Here is an 18,913-nt window from a genome sequence, read left to right as displayed (position 1 = left end):
CACCCCACAGGGCACTGAGGGCCGAGCAAGTCTGAGTGGCCATGTCCACGCAGATGGGTACTTCACTGCTGTTAGCACCAAATGAGAAATACTGGGAGTGTCCCAAAATGCTAACCCTAGCGAGTACCTTGCTGTTCCGACCTGGGTGGCCCCACGCACGGCTGCCTGCTTACCTCTGTGGCTTTAGCCCATCCCCGTGTTTACTGCCCACACCACAGGAGGTCTGGGAGTTGGCACAGGTGACATGGGGACACCGGATGGGGTGTGCGTTCCCCGCCAAGGAGACCTGGCCACAGCAGCCTGGGATTTGTGAGCCACATCGTGTCCCCACATCTATGAGCTGAAGCCCTAACCTCCAGCTCCCCGGAAAGTGGCCTCGCGCAGAAACAGGGTCTTTGCAGGAGCAACGGGTTGAGGGGTTGAGTCAGTACAATCCAATGTGACAGGAAGGGGACATCTGGATGCAGGACACACAGGACGGCCATGTGAGGATGAAGCCAGAGGCCTCATGGGGTACACAACACGCCAGAGACCCGGCCCAAGGTTTCCAGCAGCCACAGGTAGGAGAGAGGATGGTCAGCCTGGGCCTCGAGGGTACTCGGCCACTTGACCTCAGACACAGGTCTGCAGGGCTTGTGGGCGGGCCAGCGGCAGCAGTGGCTTCTGCCTCCCTTGGTGGCCGGTGCTGTGCTGACACAGTCCCTTATTCAATCGCTGTTTCCCCCCAACATGGAGGGTCTGGAAACCGCTGTGGAAGGAGATCCCGCAGGGTGCCCGCTCCGCTGCCTGCCGTTCTGTGAGAAGGAGCTCGGGGCGCCTCCCGCCTCGGTCAGGAGGAGCCGCGGGCAGCCTGTGTTGACCGCCACCCGGTCGGGGAGGAGGACAGCCCCCTGGTGGGGCACGGCCGTCCCCCACATCTCTTTTTCCTCCAGATTCATCAAGGGGGACTCCTGGTTCCCCCTCCTCACACTTCTAAAATAGCAGGGGTTCCAGCGACACGTGGAGCTGGGACGCGACTTTAGGACAGTTTGTTTCCAACCTCGAACACGTGGAGGACTGCCTCAGACATGGCAGTGGCTGGCTTGGGGTCTCAGCGGCGTTTCCAGAGCTTGGGTCTTGCCATCATCCTCTGGCCGTGGCCCCGGACCCTGCCTCTGTGACTTAGATTCTTGAAAACCTGGACATTGCTTTTTAAAAAACCTCATAGAACAATCTGATGTTTAAAAGGGACCAATAAAAAGAGCCCACAGTGTCCACATTGTCCCTCACCGTCCACTGTCACTGGGCCGTATGCAATGCAGTCTGGGTAATTAAAATGCAAAATGCCCAGCGGTGGGTCTTGAACCCCCAGGGTTCTTGAGGAGAGCCCTAAAGGGGACGGGTTATAATCAAGAGTCCCTGAACTACCCTGAGCCACCCCACCTCTCAGCAGAGCCGTGGCAGGGCCCCTCCCAGGAAGTGCCCTCGCCCCTGAGGCCAAGACAGCTGAATGGCCCCTCAACGTCAGCCCCAGAGGACAGTGGGCTTCCCTGTGACTGTCCCCTGCCTCAGGGACATGTGGAACCCACCATAAGGAGCAGGTGTTGCGAAGCCAGGACCTGCAAGGGCTGGTCTCGGCAGGAAGGCCCAGCTGGAGCCCCCCGGGGAGGCAGGGTGATCAGCACCTTGGCCCCAGTGTCACGAGGGCAGCCACGCACTCAGGGTGCACACAGAAGAGGGTGGGAGAGGCTGGCCTGGAGGACCAGCAGGCGGGCAGGCAGGGTCTGTGGGTCACCATTGTCCCTGCCCCGAGGACCCACACGGTGGCACATGGATGTGGCTGGGAGCCCTGTTCCCTCAGGTGGAGTGAGTCCTTTGGGGGGCCCTGGGCTGCGCAACCCAGTCCTCACTTTGATTCAGAATCTCCAATGACCGCCACTGAGCCCAGATCTCCCTGGAAATAACCCCAGGGCCACGGGCTCAGAGCGGAGAGGAGGCGCCCTCCAGCACGGAGCCCCCTCTGCCAGCCGGCCCCCACGGCCTGCAGCACCTGCCTCGAAGGGACCAGCGCTGGCCTTCATCCAGCCCTCAAGTGAGCCACGTTAGGGTCTCCTGATGATGCGGATTCCACAGACCACCCAGGAAAACGTGTCATGCCCCAGCAGTGGGTCCCCGATCCTGCTGGTGGAGCAGGAAGATGGCTCCAAGTGCAGAACAGAGGGGTGTCCTCCATCCTGCTCAGGTGACAACAGCCAGCTCTGCAGCCAGAGCTCAGAGCCTGACCTCCCTCCGCCACCCTCAAGGCTTTGGTTGCTCCAGGTGGACTTCCCCAGACCCCACCCCCTCTGTGTGTGACCCTCACGGCTTCAGGGTCTCTGTGGTCCTCCTCCGCCTCTGCCTCCTCCTCTGCCTCCTCCTCTTCCTGTTCTTCCTCCTCCTCCTCCTCCACCTCGTGCTCCACTTCCTCCCCCTTCTCCTCCTCCCCCTCCCCGCTGCTGTCCCCCCTCCGTCCCCTCTGCACGCTTGGGTGGGGTTGAAGATCTGGGCCAAAGCCTTCAGGGACGAGGTGCTTGTCAAGTGGAAGTCAAAATCAGAGATGCCCAGATGGTTTCTCCTCCCAGACCCGACCAGGCCAGTTAAGTGAAGGTCAATGTCTCACCTCCTGCCACATGTTCTGGAGAGCCAGGCTCATCGCTGGGACGCTGGACCTGTGCCTCAGGCCCCACCAGTGACCTCAAGATCGCCACATTGACTCTAGGTCTGCAGGAAAGCCCTGACCACAGGCCTTGCAGTCCACGGCTTCCTGGGGGCAAGCGGCTTGTGCAGAACCACTGGAGAGTCCCTCCTCCTCCTCCTCCTCCTCCTCCTCCTCCTCCAGGCCCCACAGCCCTCGGCCTGGGCCTTGACTCAGTTGGGTGAGGGCCATTCTGCCTGCCAGGGCCTGGGCTGTCCCCAGGGTGGGCTCTCTCCTGGGAAGCCATCCACCTCAGCAGAGAGAAGTCAGGATGGGCCACCTTCCACCTGGGGTGTCTCCCAGGGGCCTCCTCCCCAGCCAGCCCTGGAGGTCTGGGACAGTGGAGTTTCCTGTGTAGGAAGAGGGGAGACACAAGCTGTCCTTCAGAGGCGACCAGGGTGCGGTTCCACGAAAGCTTCGGGCTTGAGAGAGGGCCAGCCGAGGTCCATCCGAGAAGACAGCTCGGGGCATGTGGTGGTGAGGGCAGGTGTCCAGGGCCAACAGATGGTGTGCCCTGCCCCAGGCTCTGTGGAGACCCCTCAGGCCTGGAGCACCTACAGGGCAGCCATCGCCCCTGGGCACGGTTCCTGGGCTTCTTCAGCCTGCGGGTCTTCAGGTGCATGCAGCTTGTGAAACGTCCTTGCCGTGGGTGCTGTTCTGGGGGCCACAGCTCCAGTGTGAGCCGGGCCCTGGAAATGTCATCTTGGTGGCTCAGGGAGCCTGAGCAGCCTCTGCCTTTCCTTCTGCTGAGGTTCCTGGTTCCTGGAGGGGCCGCCAGGAAGGAGCCTGTGGGTCTCCCACAGCTACACTGTGAGCAGAGTTCCGCAGACCAGGGCCTCCGGGGCACGGCCCTGCCGCCATCGCTGCCTCCAGGTCCCAGCCTGCCTTGAGCCCTTCACAGTGTTATTTCACCTCTCAGGAGGCCAGGGGAGGGCGTGGCCACCTCTCCCGGGCTCTGGGACCTCCTGGGTGCACAGCTGGCGAGTCTGCCTGCCACCAGGCGCGCACCTACACTTCCCGAGGTGCCTGTTGAAAACGAGGAAGCAGCCAAGCATCCTAATCCCCCGTCCCCCCCCCCACTCTTCCCAGCGCTCTCTCGGGCCTCTGCTGAGCACCAGGGCCGAAACGCAGGCTGATAAATTAGTCTAGAGGGAAACAAGGCCGCTTCTACTTGTAAAAGGTCATTTCGACTTTGTTCTGGGTGAGGGTTTATCTCAGCTGCCGCGGAGACAGACAATGCCTGGGGCCTAAATGGCAGAAATCTTAGCTCTGCTCGTGAAATTACTGTGCTGATAAGCAGAGTGGACTTCAGAGAGATCTAAATGGGGAAGGAGTGGATGTAGGTATTTCTGAACATGATTGAACAGGGATGGCACAATGGATGCACAGTTAACTGGGCATTAGCCCAAGGGAGAGGCGAGTCTGCGAGCCACACACAGGGTGGTTCCTGGGGCTGTAATCCCTGTCCCTGCCCTGCGCTGGCCGGCACAGGGTACAGCTGGGGATGGGAGGACAAGGCCGGACACATCTCACCCCTGCACACAGTGGGGACAGCCTGATGAGCCTCAGGGGCACCTGCTGAGGGCTGTAGGGGCTGGCAGTGAGGAAGGACGAGCCTGGCTCAGACCTGCTGGCCGGTGTCCCGGAGGCGGACCAGAGCCGCCTTCAGGCCATTTTATTCAGGTGTTTTCAAGGTGTGAAAGGCACCTCGGGGCACTGAGGGACAAACTGTCCATGTGTAGGGAGACCACAGGCTGCCAATCCCCCAAGGGCCCGCTTCAGGAACTCAGACTGACCTCTGGCCCTGGGGAAATGGCCCCGGGCGACCAGGCCGCCTGGGGGTGCTGCCTACATTCCAGGCCAACCCAGAGCGTCTCAGTGCCCGAGGCCGAGGGACACAGCAGGATGGCGGCGGGAGCCCCAGCTGCCTCTGCCGGCACGAAGGTCACTAGTGAAGATGGGCGACTGCAGGTGGACCATCCCGCAAGCCACTGCCCCTCAGCAGCTGGTGAGCTGCTGTGTCACCCTGGCCTTTGGCTGAGGCCAAGGTGGCTGAGACACGTAGGAGCACATTCCTACCCCGGGGTGATGGCCACAAGAATTCTCCTCTGATAAGCAGGCAAGGCCTGGCCCGGGCAGAGGCGGAATCTGCCGTCCTCTGCCTGCTAAGGAGCACAGGGCCCGCGGCCCGGCCTATGTCCACGGAGACCTTTTATGGCCTGGAACGCCTGGGGCTCTTGTCTGGCCTGTTGGCAGGGAGGGAGGCCCGGTAAGGGGCTGGACGGCTGGCATTGCTGGGGTTCCCCAGGGAGCTGCTCGGCCAGTCACGGCCCCACCCTCAGGAAGGCCGCCCTCCTGGCCCGTCTGCTCGCTGTGAAACCTGCCCTTGGGAAATTACTCAAAACCAAACCATTTCAAGTACAAATGCCAGACGCGGCAGATTCTCTACCTTAGTGATCTGGTGGCTCTCGGCTTCCCTCAGGGAGGCGAGGTGAGCCCAGAGGGCGTTTGTGCCCAGTGCCCAGCATCACAAGGCTAACCCCAAATGCCAGCCTGGTGCACAGCCAGAGCTACGTGGAGTCCATGTCACTGCCTGGCCCACGCGGCACATTCCAGCCCCGATATCCCCGTTCCACTAGTGCCCCAGCTCCCTCAATGGCTGACGAGAGCCCTTGCTGACAGGGGACACTGGAGGGAGTGGGACCTGCCTGTGCCCTCAGCCAGTGTTGGCGACATGAGCCCAGGGCAGGAAGGACTGGCTGGAGCACACCCCACACAGCCTTCTTCAGGCCACCGCCCTGGCGCGGAGGCCTCCGGGGGGGCTGCTCCTCAGTCTTGGTCAGAAGGCAGAGTCCTGGGACCCACCCCAGGAATGCTGGCAGGGGGTGAACCTGGATTTAAAAGTGCCCTGGGGGTCTCCAGCAACCCCAGGGCCGAGGTGTGCGGGGGAGACGCTGCCCCTCTCAGCGGACTCCTGGGCCCCAGCACGTCTCTGTCCTTGCAGGCCCCTGACCTAGCAGGAGGATCACTACAGGACCCCGCATCCAGTCTTCAGGACGGCTGACAGCTCTCTCCAGGGTCTGCAGAATTCCATGTCATAAATATAGTGACACGGGACAGGAGATGGGGACCCATTTGGCAAGTGAGGACACCACAGTTCCTGGGAAAAGTGAGGCCCCAGGAGCCAGGAGCCAGGGCTTGGGCCCCGCTCTGGCCCATTGGGGTCCACCCTGAGCCTCAGTCATCAGACCAAGACCAGTCCCCTCAGGGCCCAGCACCGCTGCCCAAGGAACTGTGGAGTGACCTTGTGCAGGCCTGCATTCCAGGCAAACCCAGAGCACTCCTGGGTCACAGAGGGAGGCGATGGCCAGGCCGCCTCACCAGGCTGCCACATGGCGGGTCCAGGTGCCTCGGTAGATTGTTAGTGCGTGATCCTTATCTTCTTAAGGAAAAGGAAGACAGAGGGGGAGGAAGAGGGGACGGAGCAGAGGCAGGCCTGATCTGCAGACAGCCTTGGGGACTGGCGGGCAGGCCCGGGCGTGGCCCTGGGGAGCACTGTCCCTGGAGTGGGATGGGTCTGGCCGTCACGGGCGGGTGTGTGTGAGTGTGGATGGTGAAATGCCACTGAAGGAGTTGGCATTCGAGCTGTCTCTCAAATATGAAAAGAAAACATTGATTTCCCTTTTTCGCCTGTGAATCAGAAAGCTCTATTTAAAGAAAGTGCCCTCTGCCGGGTTGCGACTGAGTTATTACCCCTTAAGGAAGTGGAAGAGAGCCTCGGAGGTATTCTTAGTCATCCTCTCTCCTTTTTTCTGAAATTCCTTATATACCCAGCCTCAGAGCAGGGCCCAAGATAGTGCAGGATTCGTGGCATTCTTGAGCTAAAAGCGTCTGGGCTGATGTCAGGGTGCTTGGGAGACGGACAGGGTTCTGACGGGCTCCTTCGGCCGTCCTGGAGAAACGGGGTGGCGGGTGGGCTTCTCTTGGAGAGCTCCTGTGTGGCGCTCCTGAGGGCCATTCCGGCGGGACACAGTCCTCCTGGAGCCCACACTCCAGCTGCCAGCCCCAGAAGTGTCCTAAACGCACCAGAGTGTCATCTGGGTGCTAACTCGACGGATGGCCACTCCATGAACCATCACCAAGGGGCCCACTTGCGGTTCTGGACACTTGGTACCGTTAGGCCTCCACTGAGCCCTAAGACGTCATGGGGAAGCTCCCCAGTGCTTCTCAGACTTCAGCAAAATTTTCCTGACAATCAGACGTGGCCACCCAGGGTCAAGGGTGCCCCAGCCATGCGAGCAGAGAGGGTGCAGCCCTAAGGACCCTTGGGCTGAGTGTGCCCTGAGCCCTGGCCACAGCAGCCTGGGACCGAGTGTGCACCCGGAGCCACTGAGAGGAAGTACCATCAGGGACAGCTTTGGCTTCTAGACGATAAGGCGGGGACCTAGCACCCAAGACCCAACACACCAGGTGATCCCCTGGCCCCACTCCAGGCTGCCACTCCCCAAGCCAGAGGTTAAAGGATGAACTTCACAAGATGCCCAGAGAGCTGAGGGCAGGGCTGCCCTGGCTGGAGAGGCACGCAGGACAGGGGACGAGGCCCTGAGCCGGGAGCTGGGAGCTGGGAGCCGGGAGTCTGAGTGTGCCAGGGTGGAGGTGTGTGCACACACATGTGCCCGTGAGGGCACGTGTGGGTGTGAGCTGGCTGTGCACTGTGTGTGAGCCTGTGCATGCGGCAAGGAGCATGTATGTCACCACACAGGCCCACCGGGTGGCTCCTAGGGGCAGCTGACCCCCGTGTCCATGCAGAAAGCCGCTCAGGACACCCCAGCCAGGAGGGGGTAGAACCTGCTGCCGTTGGCAAGGTTTCTCTCGGCCTGCCCTGCTTACGCCTGGCTCTTGGGTGCCCGGGGCCGAGATGTAGAGGGCCCCTTGGCTCTAGTCGGTTGTTCTGGACGCTGACCCTACACTGAATCTCCTGGGAGCCGTCACAGCCCAGAACCTGGGGAGGTTTTCCAGGGCTTTCCATCCTGAACCTTCACACTCCTGGGCACACACGGATGGCTGCTCCCCCCACTTGGCCCACCTGGCTTCCCCCGGCCTCACCAGCACTGGCCAGGGGCACTGCAACCAGTCAGTGAGACCTGTGGCCCTAGACCCCAACCCTCGACTCAGGTACCCAAGGAGCACCCTTGAGGCTGACCGTCAAGGGCACACCGATGTGTGCGGGTGAGGTACCAGGTTTCACGGTTTCTCTGCAAACTTGGCTGACGTGTCAGGGTCACGTGTTTGGACCTTCTCCAGGCTCGGCTGACTCACTTCTCCAAGTCACCTGAGCACGTGCAGGAATTCCCAAGTCATCTCTCTTCTCCCACCAACCCAGGGCCTTGCTGTGGGTCCTTCAGAGCTGGGTGGGCATGAAGGCGGAGGCCCTGTGGCTGTGGAAGGCTCCACGGGTTCAGAGGAGCACCCTGGCCTGCTGACCAGTGGGCCCTGGACACAGTGCTCTGCTTCCGCATGGGGATTCCTGGAATGGCTAAGCCTGCAGGGTCAAAGCTACTGCCCAGCCCCCGTGGGCCAGAAGCTGGGAAGGCATCTCCCTCTTCCTGGGCCACCAGGGGAATGCTCAATCACCTGTGTGCTGTCACAGCCCTGAGCTGCCTGCCTCCCAAGCTGACCATGTCTGCTGGGCATTCATTCTCTGGCCTGTCCTTCCAAAACTCCTGCGGACACAATAGGGACCTTGTCCAAATGCACCAGAAGGGCTGAGAGTCCTCATTTCTGGCCATCCTTCAGGGACGCGGTGCTGCCCATGAGGACCACGCTGAGCCTGCAGGGATGCACGGTCTGGTGTCACCCACAGGTCCGTTTCTGGCTGACCTCGACTTCCCTTGTGCTTCAGAAGAAGAGCGCAGGTCCCCAGGAGCCCAGGGATTGGGCGTCCTGGTTCCAGGGGGCTCGTCTCCGCCCCGGCACCGACCCCAGCACAGCTCACCTGCCCCACGCCCCCAGCCTGGGGCACACAAGGTCTCCGGGTGGCTCCTGCCCCAGCACCCTGACCAGCCTGAGAAGACCAGAAAGGGGGCCTCCACCTTGTCTTCCTCCTCTCACCCCACCCTCAGCCCCGCTCAGGACGAGGGCAGCCCCTCTGCACCTGCAGGCCCAACACGAAGCCCTGGACGGGGGCACTCTGTGGCGGGGAATGCCCAGGTCCAGGGGGAGTGGTCGTCTCCTCAGGGTCTCCTCTAAGGCCCCAAGGCCTGCCATGAACCCAGAGCTGGAAAGTCTCGTCAGGATCCTCCCAGAGCCCACAGAAGAAGCATCCCCCTCAGTCACCCAACACAACAGGCACTGAGGCTGCTCCCAAACCTCCACGCCCAGGCAGGGTAGAGACATGGAGGCCCTCAGGAGGAGGTTGCCCCTGCGCAGACTGGAGACCTTGCCCCGGGGCACCCCATCCCCCCAGGGTGGCAGGCGGAAGACCTTCGGGGGGAGGAGAGCACCGGGCTTGTGGTGAGGGCGCGTGAGGTCCCAAAAAGGAGGAGGGGAGGCCCAGCTGCCCCGGGGGCCTGGAGCTGAGGCCAAGGCCCAGCCTGGTGCCCCCTCTGCCCGCCTGCCTTCAGGTTGGCCTTGGCCACAGCCCTGGGGCCTTTGGGACATGCTGCTGGGGCTTGAAGCAGCCGCTCCTCGGGGCTGTTTCGCGAGTCGAGCTGCCGTTAGCTGTCTGCTGGGGACCTTCATCCTGGGGAGGCTGCGGGCTGAGCCACCCTGCACAGACAGCCCTGCCGTTACCAGGAGCCAGAGCCGCCTGGCTTTTGGAGAATGCACAGAGGTGTGCACGCCCTGTGCTGGGGACGCCCTGGGCACCCCCTCCCTTCAAGGCTGGTGTTGACAATAATGACTTGGTGTTACATGGGCAGAAGTGTCTCAGAATCTCAGAGGACAGGGCTGGGGCGGATGGTGCCCATGGTGTCCCCCAGCCCTGGCATCTCTGGCCATCAGGGGGTGACTGACAGGCTTTGACCCTTCTCCTGGGGTCCCTGGAGAAGCCCCTGAGATTGTGGTACGGAGGAATCGGGGAAGCCCAAAGCCTCCAAGCTGCTTTCCCAGGAACCCTGCAGCTTCCCAGGGGCCTTGGCTCAGGCCCAGATGGTTTGTTGATTGAACAAACGAACGTGTCTATTAATATTCAGTCATTCGCGCCAGGGGATGCCGCAGTCCACTTGAGTCAATTCTCCAGATAATTGAAACCCCGTCGGTTCACAGCAACATTCTTTAGCAGCTTCTCCAACACAGGCAGACGCCCTCCTTCAGCAGAAGACACTCAAGTGCCGATTACAGCAAGCCTGGGAGGCCATGAGAAGGGCTTTGGGGTGCCCCCAGCAAGCAACCCACAGGACTTGGGAGGAAACCGTGGCTGAAGTCTAGGGTCGCCTGCTCTGGGGCCTGCCCCGGCGTCCAGCCACGTTCCCTGCCCGAGCGGCTGGCACAGCTGCAGACGCTGCCTGGGGCAGGTGGCCTCCAAGCAGCCCATCCAGGGCCGGCTGTCTCTGGGCTGTCACTGCCACCGTCTCTTAATTAGCAAAATAAACAGTGCGATGATAAATGTCACGATTTACTCAACAGATGATCAAAATCATTGTTCTGCAGACCCTCGGGCAATAAAATGCAATCATGGGGTGATTTATTCTGGGAGGGCGAATAGTGGGCTGCGTCCCGGCGGGAAGGCGGCTGAGCCCGGCGCGTCAGGCAGCAGGGGAGTGGGAATTGGGGCGCCCTCCTGACAGAGCCCCCTAGGGAAAGAGCCCAGCGAGCGTTTCCAGGCACCCAAGCCCACACGGGCACAGCCCACCCGGTCCAGGCAGGGGCATCCGGCAGGGGGCGTGTTTCCTTCCAAAATGGCAAGAAGTCACATCCTGGTGGCCCCAAAGCACCCCATGGGGTGGCCTAAAGACACTGAATGTCCCTGAGACATGTTGGAGATGGAAGGAGGAACAGCCTTCGGGGCCTAAGAAACACGTGACCAGTGGAAGGAGAGGCTCGGCCGGGTCCCCCATGCTGCTCAGCTGAAGGAAGGTCCCCTGGAGTGGGCTGTCCCTGCCCATGCGCAGGAGCCACCTGCCGCCTCGGGGAGAGGAGAACTTTGTCTGGGTCTGAGTCACCCCAAAGCCTCGGGTCGACTGGCCCTATGTATCTTCATGGTGGCTCAGACTGGCCACCATCCCGTGCTCCTGGCCACCCCTTGGGGACACAAAACCATCCTGGTCCTCCTTAGCTTTCAGCTGTCATCTTTGCTAAAATGTTACTTATTCTTTTTCCGTAGATGAACACCGCGTTGACAACAGTGAACAGCGTGAGCGTGGAGGGTCCTGTTTAAAGTCTGGACCATCGGGAGCCCAGCCCTGTGTGGCCTGGGCCTGCTGGGCTCCCCGGTGGGCGGTGCGCTCACACAGTGACACAGCCCCATGACATCCACCTCCTCCGTCTGCAGGAGCCAGGCCGGAGCAGCCCGCAGGTCAGGGCCACCTGGTGCGCCAGCAGCTTGCGGTGGCTGACGGGAGGCCCTCTGCTGCCAGAACCACAGAGGCCTGGGCGCTGGGTCCCAGGTGTTCCGTCCGGGCTCGGAGGCCCTGCTTGCGGCGATCAAGAGATAAGGCACGCAGGCCAAGCAGGTCAGGGAAGTCCTGGGAAGGGACACTGCCAGGGCTGGTCTCTCTTGAGCCCTGCAGACCTCCAGAAAGACAAGGAGACACTAAAACGACAGCCACCACTCAGGACTGTGTAGAAGGTTCTGGTCAGGCTGCCCGGAGGAGAGGGTGGCTTTCCCCGCCCGAGGCCCGGCTGAGACTGTGGAGCTAGAAAGAAAGCGCTTCTCTGTCCTCCTTGATCCCAGGAGACAGGGGGTCTCCCTGAGCTTCCCCACGAGTCCCCAGGGGTCTCCGTGCACCTCTGCCATGGGTACCAGATCCCAACGACACAGAGGACTGCGCGGTCACTGGTGGCAGGCAGGGAAGGCAGAGAGGACCACCAAGCCAAGGGGTGCCTGAGCCACTCGAGATCAAGGTCAGACGAGACAGCACAGGCGCATCTGGAAGGCCCTGAGGACGGGGCTGAGGGCAGACTCTCTAAAAGCTGGCACGACAAGAAGCTGTGGGGTCGCTGTGGGGGACAGGGCTCTCAGCAGAAGGGGGGGCACAGTGGGGCAGGAACTCTCCCTCACCTCCTCAGAGAACAAACAACACTGCAAAGTCAACAGGTGCCGGCGGGTGACAGGGACAGCCTGTGTGCCCTGCACCAGAGTCACAGCGATACAGGCCATTTCTTCCAATAAAGCAAATAGAACTTGTATCAAAGCAGACAAGAACAAAGTCACCTCAAGGTCATCCAAAGAGCTACCTGCAGGGTTCATTGACCCTCAAGCACCTGAAAGCCGTCTACTAATTAAACAGCTCAGGCCTTTTAAGTAGGTCAGACAAACCCCCTGGAGTCCCTCCCTGCATACAAGCCACGTCCAGTCCACAGCCCAAATGTCACCTGCCACATTATTTGGACCTGGCTCTCCTGGCCCCGAAGGACAAGCCTGTTGGCCACGAGGAGGCATGCCACCCACCCACGTGGCTGTGACTTCAAGCTCCCTCCCCTCTGCCCACCTTGCTCCTGGCCCCTGGCCAGTTAGTCCTGAAGGTGACCTCCTGAGGAGGGCAGCAGCTGACCCACGGGCCCCCCACGCCAGCTTGCTGGGTACATCCACCACCTTGGACCTTCGTGAAGTCCCTCACGCCCATTCCTCCACCCACCTGGTCACGACCTCAAAGCCCTCCAAGAGCTGATGCTTGGGCTGGCAGGCAAGTGTCCCGTGCCTTGCCCCAGAGTCCACAACAGTGGGCCCCACGAGTCCCCACGCTAGCAGGGCCACGTCCCACCTGCCTGCAGGACAGCGTGGAGACCCCTCCCTTGCCTCAGTTCTGGGGCCAGGGGGCAGACACTAGCCACACCCCAGGCACGTTAGTGCCCAGTTTTCCTTGATATCTTCAGAAAGGGCTTGGAGTGCTGCAGGCCCAGGGGAGAGCCTGGGGCCCTGAGGGTCCAGAAGAGGGCCCTGTGCCTGTGGTGTCTCTAGGGTACGTTTGGGAGCATAAAGGGCCACGAGAAAGAAAAACTTCAGGCCAAGGTCGTCCCTCACCCTGCATAGACAGCTGAGGTGCAGGGCAGTGTGGGGAACTCTCCAAGCCCCTAGAGGGCGGGAGGGAGGGCCCAGGGGGCAGAGCCTGTCCACCTGACGCTCATCCTCCCCGCACACAGCCTCGGCCCACGCATCTCTGCAGGTGCTGGACACCAGAAGGGACCTGGATTTGCAGCATCCCTAACAAAAACACCCCACAAACCAGGGTCAGCCACAGGGTCAGCAGAAAGGCCAGGGCTTTTGAGGAAGGGCCACTGCAGCTCTCCAGTTCCCCTGAGACCATCTGAGAGCCCCCCAAAGAGTGTTCTTCTGAACCCTTAAGGGCTGAGCAGGACATCTCCGGACACTTTGGCTCTGAGCAGCCCTGGCCAGGCCGTGGGAGGTTATCCACGTCGTCTTAGCAGATGCACCCTCTGTCTCTGACCCCCCGTGGCAGGTCAGGCGCTCGCGGGCACCAACACCATCAAGGCCAGCCGAGGCTTGGGAAGGAAATTTAAACAGCAGGACACCCTCCCTGGCTGGAAGAGGCCCTGAGACCTGAGAATCGGCCCCTGCAAGGACTGGGCAGCAGGCCCTTGGCATGGACCTGCACGGCCAGCAGACACTTGGGGAGCTGCCCCCCGGCTGCCGGGGTTACGATGGAGCCCCAGAGTCAAGACGGCTCCTCTGGGACAATCCATTCACGTCCCCTGCTCCGCCACGATGGCACGTTAGCACCTACAATCTGGCGGGAGGCACAGGATGTTTTAAGACATGAGCTCATGAAAGACACATTTCCGGGCGGAGAGCGCTGCAGCCTATCGGGGCTGACAGGCGTCCACGAGGCCCGCTGATGTTTTCTGAGTCGCGTCATGAAAGCTGCAGGATAGAATAACCCTGGGAAATGTGACATTCGAACGCTCTCTCCGACCCACCGAGCCTCCCGCCTCGGGCAGTGGCTGCTCCCCGGCTTTATAAATAGATTGAACACAAGATAAATGGCCGTGATCAATCATGCTCGGCTCAGAATGCTCACCTCCCATCCAAAGTCGGCCTCCTTCAGCGCCGCCCGGGGCGCCGCCACACAGGGGCCGAGCCTCTCCCCAACGTCCATCTTCCTCTTGGCCCAGATCCCCAGGCCGGCCCCCGGGATGGAGGACTCTCGCAGCTCGAAGTCTGGCGGGATCGGAATGTCTTCGGGAATGTAGACGGGAGCCTCGTAGGGCGAGCCCTCCTTGGGGGTGAAGTCCTCACTGGTGGGGAAGGGGGACGGTGGCCCCATGGGGATGGGAGACAGGATGCTGTCCTCGGTCTCCTCCTCAGCACTCTGGCCAGCCAGCAGGTCCGGGTCGGGCTCATACATATTATTTACAACGTCACCGTCACCTAAAGAGATAAGGCAGTGTCAGCCTCCATGGCAAAGGGACCCCCAGGGTCATGGGCCCTTGGAGGAACCCAGGGCACCCAGAGCCCTCTGGGCCCTGGCCGCCTCCCCCTGCCCAGCCGATGCCACCTCTGCTCCCTCCTGAAGCAAGCGGTTGGCTCTGGGGAGCTCCACCAGGCAGGCTCCTGTGGGGCCTGTGCTCCCCACAGCCCAGGGGTGTGCTGACTGGTCCTGCTTCAGGGGAGCAGGGGAGGGATGCTGCCCCTCACAGGCCTCGGGACAGTGGGAGGCCCCAAGTGCAGCGGCCAACCCGGAAAGGACGGTGGAATGACTGCTGCAGAGCCCTGGGGTTCTCGGAACCAGGAACGGGGCAGCGGAGGACAGTCCTCAGTCTCGGAAGGACTCACGATTTGGGTTCACACGCAGTTTGCTCAGAGCTGCTGCCCCAACAGGACGGCCACTCTAGGGGCTGACTGGGCACTGGTAAGGCCCAGGGCCACCCGAAGAGAGGGTTAGTGCCGCCTGGAGTGTGCAGAGGAGCCTGAGGCCCTGAGGGCTGGAGGAGCCCAGGAGGGTGAGGCCGAGGTTGGTGGGAGAGGAAGGAACCGCTCCCTGCATCTGCCACCAGCAGCCCACGGTAGACCCAGGCCAGAGGCCGCGCAGCGGAGGGGCCGACGAACACCCTGTGGCCCCTCTGTGTGAGGGGACGTGGTCCCTCCCCAGAAGGAGGGGAGCATGGACATGCTGCCTGTGCACTGACCTCAGTGGCCTCACGCAGAGTGTCAGAGCAGGCCGCGCCCTCCAGAGCAGCTTTGAAACATGCAGCACGCAGCCGGTAAGGAAGGAGTTCCTGCCACCGCAGCAGCTCTCCAGAACCCACTCCTCCTGTCGGCCATCGGTGCCCTCCCCAAGGCCCCGGCTACGCTTATCACCCTGATCTGGCCACTCCCCAATGTGGGCGCGTGAGGACACCTCACACTGTGTCCTGTAAATACACACCATCATGATCTGTCCATTAAAATATTTCTAAATATCATGCAGAATTAAAGGAGCCAGGGGAGAGGAGCCGACCCCCTGCACGTGTCTATCTACCAAGGGTCCAGGACAGACGGATCACGGGGCAGACAGACCGCTGCCTGCCAGGGCTGGAGAGAGACCACTCAGGGGCGCGGGCGTCCTTTGGGTGAAGGTGGTGGCTGAGGGACATGGTGAATGCACCAAGTGCCCCTGAGTTGCTCACTTTGAAGTGGTGGCTCCCAAGTCACGAGAGTGTCACCTGGTAAAATGTCAGGAAAGAGCAGGCGGCAGAGGCCAGCGGCGGGAGACCTGGGGCTTGGCGCCTGCTGCCCATCTCTCCAGCCGATGGTCTGAAAACCTGTGGAAGTGACCGAGGCCACTCCCTGCTCCCCGACGACGCTGGTGAAGCGAAGCCTCAGGGGACAAGAACTTTTAAGCATAAGAAAAACGATTTCAGATTCCTCACGCTGGTTGCAAACAGATCCGCTCGAGAAGTAACAAAATGTTTTCTTTCAAAAGAAACCAAAGTCTCGGAAAAAAAAAAAAACATGCGGATAACACTTATTTAATTTAGCAGCATTCACAGAAGTAATGATTATGTTTTAAGTGGCCAACGGTTCCTTTTTAATTGGCTGGTAGGATCCTTTCAGAAATTCAGCAACAGAACTACGGCCCTTGTTCCCTCCTCCCAAAAGCCCGACGCTGTTGAGGTTTGAAAGAACACCCCCGTAAACCTTCCCGTTGACTGTGTGCGGCATAAAGGTAAATTAGGAGGGGGGTAATTAACATGCCACCTTATTATTTGGAACTGGTAACTGCGCAGAGCTCACAAACAAAATCGCCTTGGAAGCCCACGTTCCCCGCGCTCTGTTCCTTAACTCCTTCGGGTGGGGCTGCCTCTGCCCCCGGCACGGCCAGGAAGCACCGGCTCCTCGTGGTGCTCCGAGGGTGCCCCACGCGGGGGAGGCCGCGTTAAGTGCGTGTGCATCTTGGGGCCCTTTGTGAATTTCATTTTCTGTGTGAATTCGGCTTGCCTGACCCCCTCACCCCCGGGAGGAAATCCGCGCCTCACGGGCATGCTGAATTCCCCGGGTGGGAAACGTGCGGGAGAGAGGGAGACTGTTCCCTGCTGCCGAGAGGCGGGTCTGTGCACCAGCTGGCCTCCTGTCCCTGCTGGTCACCGGGGTTAAGTGATCGCCTGCAGCCACTAAGAAGAGCCCAGGTCTCCATTTCGCGAGCCTTGCTGCCGAGGGGAGAACTCCTCGTGGAGGCCCAATCAGGGTCCAGAAAACATTTTGAGAAAATAAGGGGTCAGGAGCAGCCCGAAGGCCCTGGGGAAAACACAGGCCTGTGGCCGACCCAGGAGCCCTCAGAGCCAAGCACAGACGGCTCTACTCTCGGGGGTGCCCGGGGCAACCGGAGGCTGGGATTTAAAAATCAGCTCTCCCCGGCCACCAGTGCCAGCCAGGATGCCCTCTGAGATGGTCAGCCCAGGCAGGGAGCTGCCAGGCCCCTCCTCCCGTTCCCATAGGCCTTTCCTGAAGCCAACGTTGCTTCACCCAGGCCTCCGTGACAGTGGGCGCGGGTTCGGCTGCTGATCCCTGGCAGGGTGGAATTGGTGCCAAGAACACCAGCTCTTTGTGACGTTGGCGGTGAACCTGTGGGCCATCAGCTCACTGAGAGGCCTGGATTCTTTGTTTGGCTTTTGTGGTGGTCTCACGCTAGGGCTTTTGACCGGGGCCATCATTCCCAGATTCATTTTGGGGAAAGCTACCAAAACAATGAAAGCAAGGAGGGGAGGGTTCAGAGAGGTCCGGGTGGAGGGGGGCCCCTGCCCAGACTTGGTCACCCACGAGCCCGGCAACCCAATCATAGCCAAGGCTACACACTCTCCAAGAGGTACCTGCCAGAACCACTGGGTGCCAACTGGGCCTGTTCCTGGAGAGCTTCATGCAAGACTGTGTGTGACTCACGCGGCTCAGGTGTGGACCTGCTGCCTCGTCGTCTGCCACGCGGCTCAGGTGTGGACCTGCTGCCTCGTCGTCTGCCACGCGGCTCAGGTGTGGACCTGCTGCCTCGTCGTCTGCGCTCATAAAACAGGTCCGAGGACAGAGGACCCAGCTACCCCTGGAAGGAGGCACCGGCTGGGAGCCACTGTGTCCTCAGGCCTCTCCGCGCCCAGCTCCCGCCCAGCCTTTGGTGTGGGGCTGGTCCCAGGTTCACAGAGGGGGCCTTCTGTCCCCTGTCACCCAGTGTGGTGACTACTTCCTGAGCAAAGCCACCCCACCATCTCCCAGAGACCCCCACGGAGAAAGCAAACCCGTGGCAGGATTCTGGGGTGTGGAGAGACGTGGTGGGGAGACCTGAGTTAGGACCTCTGTGTAAGACCCAGGGCAGGGTCTCAACAGCTGGCGGGCCTCCTCGCTGCCCAGGACCCCCTGGCCCCGCGGCAGGCAGGCGGTCACCAGCCCCTCTCCTGAAGCCCGAGCTCCTGGCTGGTATCACCTGGGGGAGAGGATGGGAGCCTCCATGGGAAGCCGGGGAGCCTGGGGGACCTTCGCCATGGGGTGTCCTCGTGGGCTGGGCTGTGAGTGGGCACGAGCTCTGAGGACTACAGGGAGGGTGAGGGCCTGAGCGCCAGTGGAGAGTGGGCGTCACGCGGGCGTGGTCACAGGAGTGTGTGTGCGAGCGTGGTAGAGTGTGTGGAGGGGCGGGTCTGCCGCGTGTGTAGGCAGAGGGCCGCCAGGAGCCCAGAAAGTATGCCAGGCACTGTCACGGGCCTGCACAAGGGCTGCCGGGAGGGGATGCCCTTAGAGAGGAAGGGAGAGAGAGCTGTGCCCGGGCAGCCCCCCACACTGTGCCCAGCAAGGCCCTGTGGGGGTCCCTGGGGACACACGGATGCAGGCCTGGGATGTCACTGGGGCGACCCCCCGACTGCCCCAGCAGTCTCAGCCCTGCTGGCCCCCACTCCTCGGAGGGCCCGTAGCCTGAGCCAGCAGCTCCCTCCCAGAGCTCGCGGAGTCCCGGGGCTCACCACGCTCCCGCAGCGCCCCTGACTCTCCATGGGAGAGCCCCACCCTGTTTGTCCTCATCACCGGGCACAGCCTACTCCGGCCCAGGAGGCCACATGCCCCTGCCAGCCCACCAGACACGGTTCCTGAGCACCCAGAGCCCCACCCTTGGTGCCATGGCTGGGTAGGGGCCGACGGCATCTGCAAGTCCACCCTCCCAGCAGGAAGTCTGGCCAGCAGACAGCGGCTGCCCCCATGGCTCAGTGACCACAGGCAGGTGTGGTGCCCGAGGCTCCTCAACACAGGGGTGGGAGTGACTTTTGGGGAGGAGGGGGCTCCCTGAGGACAGGGCCCCCCTTTCATCTGGGGCCACAGGGGTTAGACAGGCCTAGGTCATACTGGGTGTGCACAGACCACCCTGGACACAGAGCCAGATGCCCGTGGGAGCCCCGGGACCTCTGAGGGGGCTGGACTGGGCCTGACTGAGCTGGCTGGGACCCTGCAGGGGCGCACGGATCTCCCCTGCCATTGGGATCTCCCACTGCTCACTACCGTGTGGCATCCACAATTACTTCAGTTAAACTTCAGTGGAAAGAGCGACATTCAAAGTTCCAGGGGTCCTCCTC

The 18,913-nt window shown here is 61.6% G+C and overlaps 1 protein-coding gene across 6 annotated transcripts in view; it reads right to left on the bottom strand.

Moving 5' to 3' along the window:
* The window catches only part of Prdm16 (PR/SET domain 16), a 307,066-nt gene that overhangs the window by 185,985 nt on the left and 102,168 nt on the right, over window positions 1-18,913 (bottom strand). For 5 of the 6 annotated variants that reach the window (XM_071617269.1, XM_071617270.1, XM_071617271.1 and 2 more), the window contains exon 2: window positions 13,912-14,261. The exons of the other annotated variant lie outside the window; for it this stretch is intronic. In XM_071617269.1, coding sequence (XP_071473370.1) covers window positions 13,912-14,261 — 350 coding nt within the window. The remainder of the gene's footprint in view (window positions 1-13,911; window positions 14,262-18,913) is intronic. 6 annotated transcript variants of the gene reach the window in all.

Source organism: Marmota flaviventris, chromosome 10 (assembly GCF_047511675.1).
Source record: "Marmota flaviventris isolate mMarFla1 chromosome 10, mMarFla1.hap1, whole genome shotgun sequence".
NCBI classification, from domain to species: domain Eukaryota; kingdom Metazoa; phylum Chordata; class Mammalia; order Rodentia; family Sciuridae; genus Marmota; species Marmota flaviventris.
This window is presented reverse-complemented; position numbering and strand designations above follow the sequence as displayed.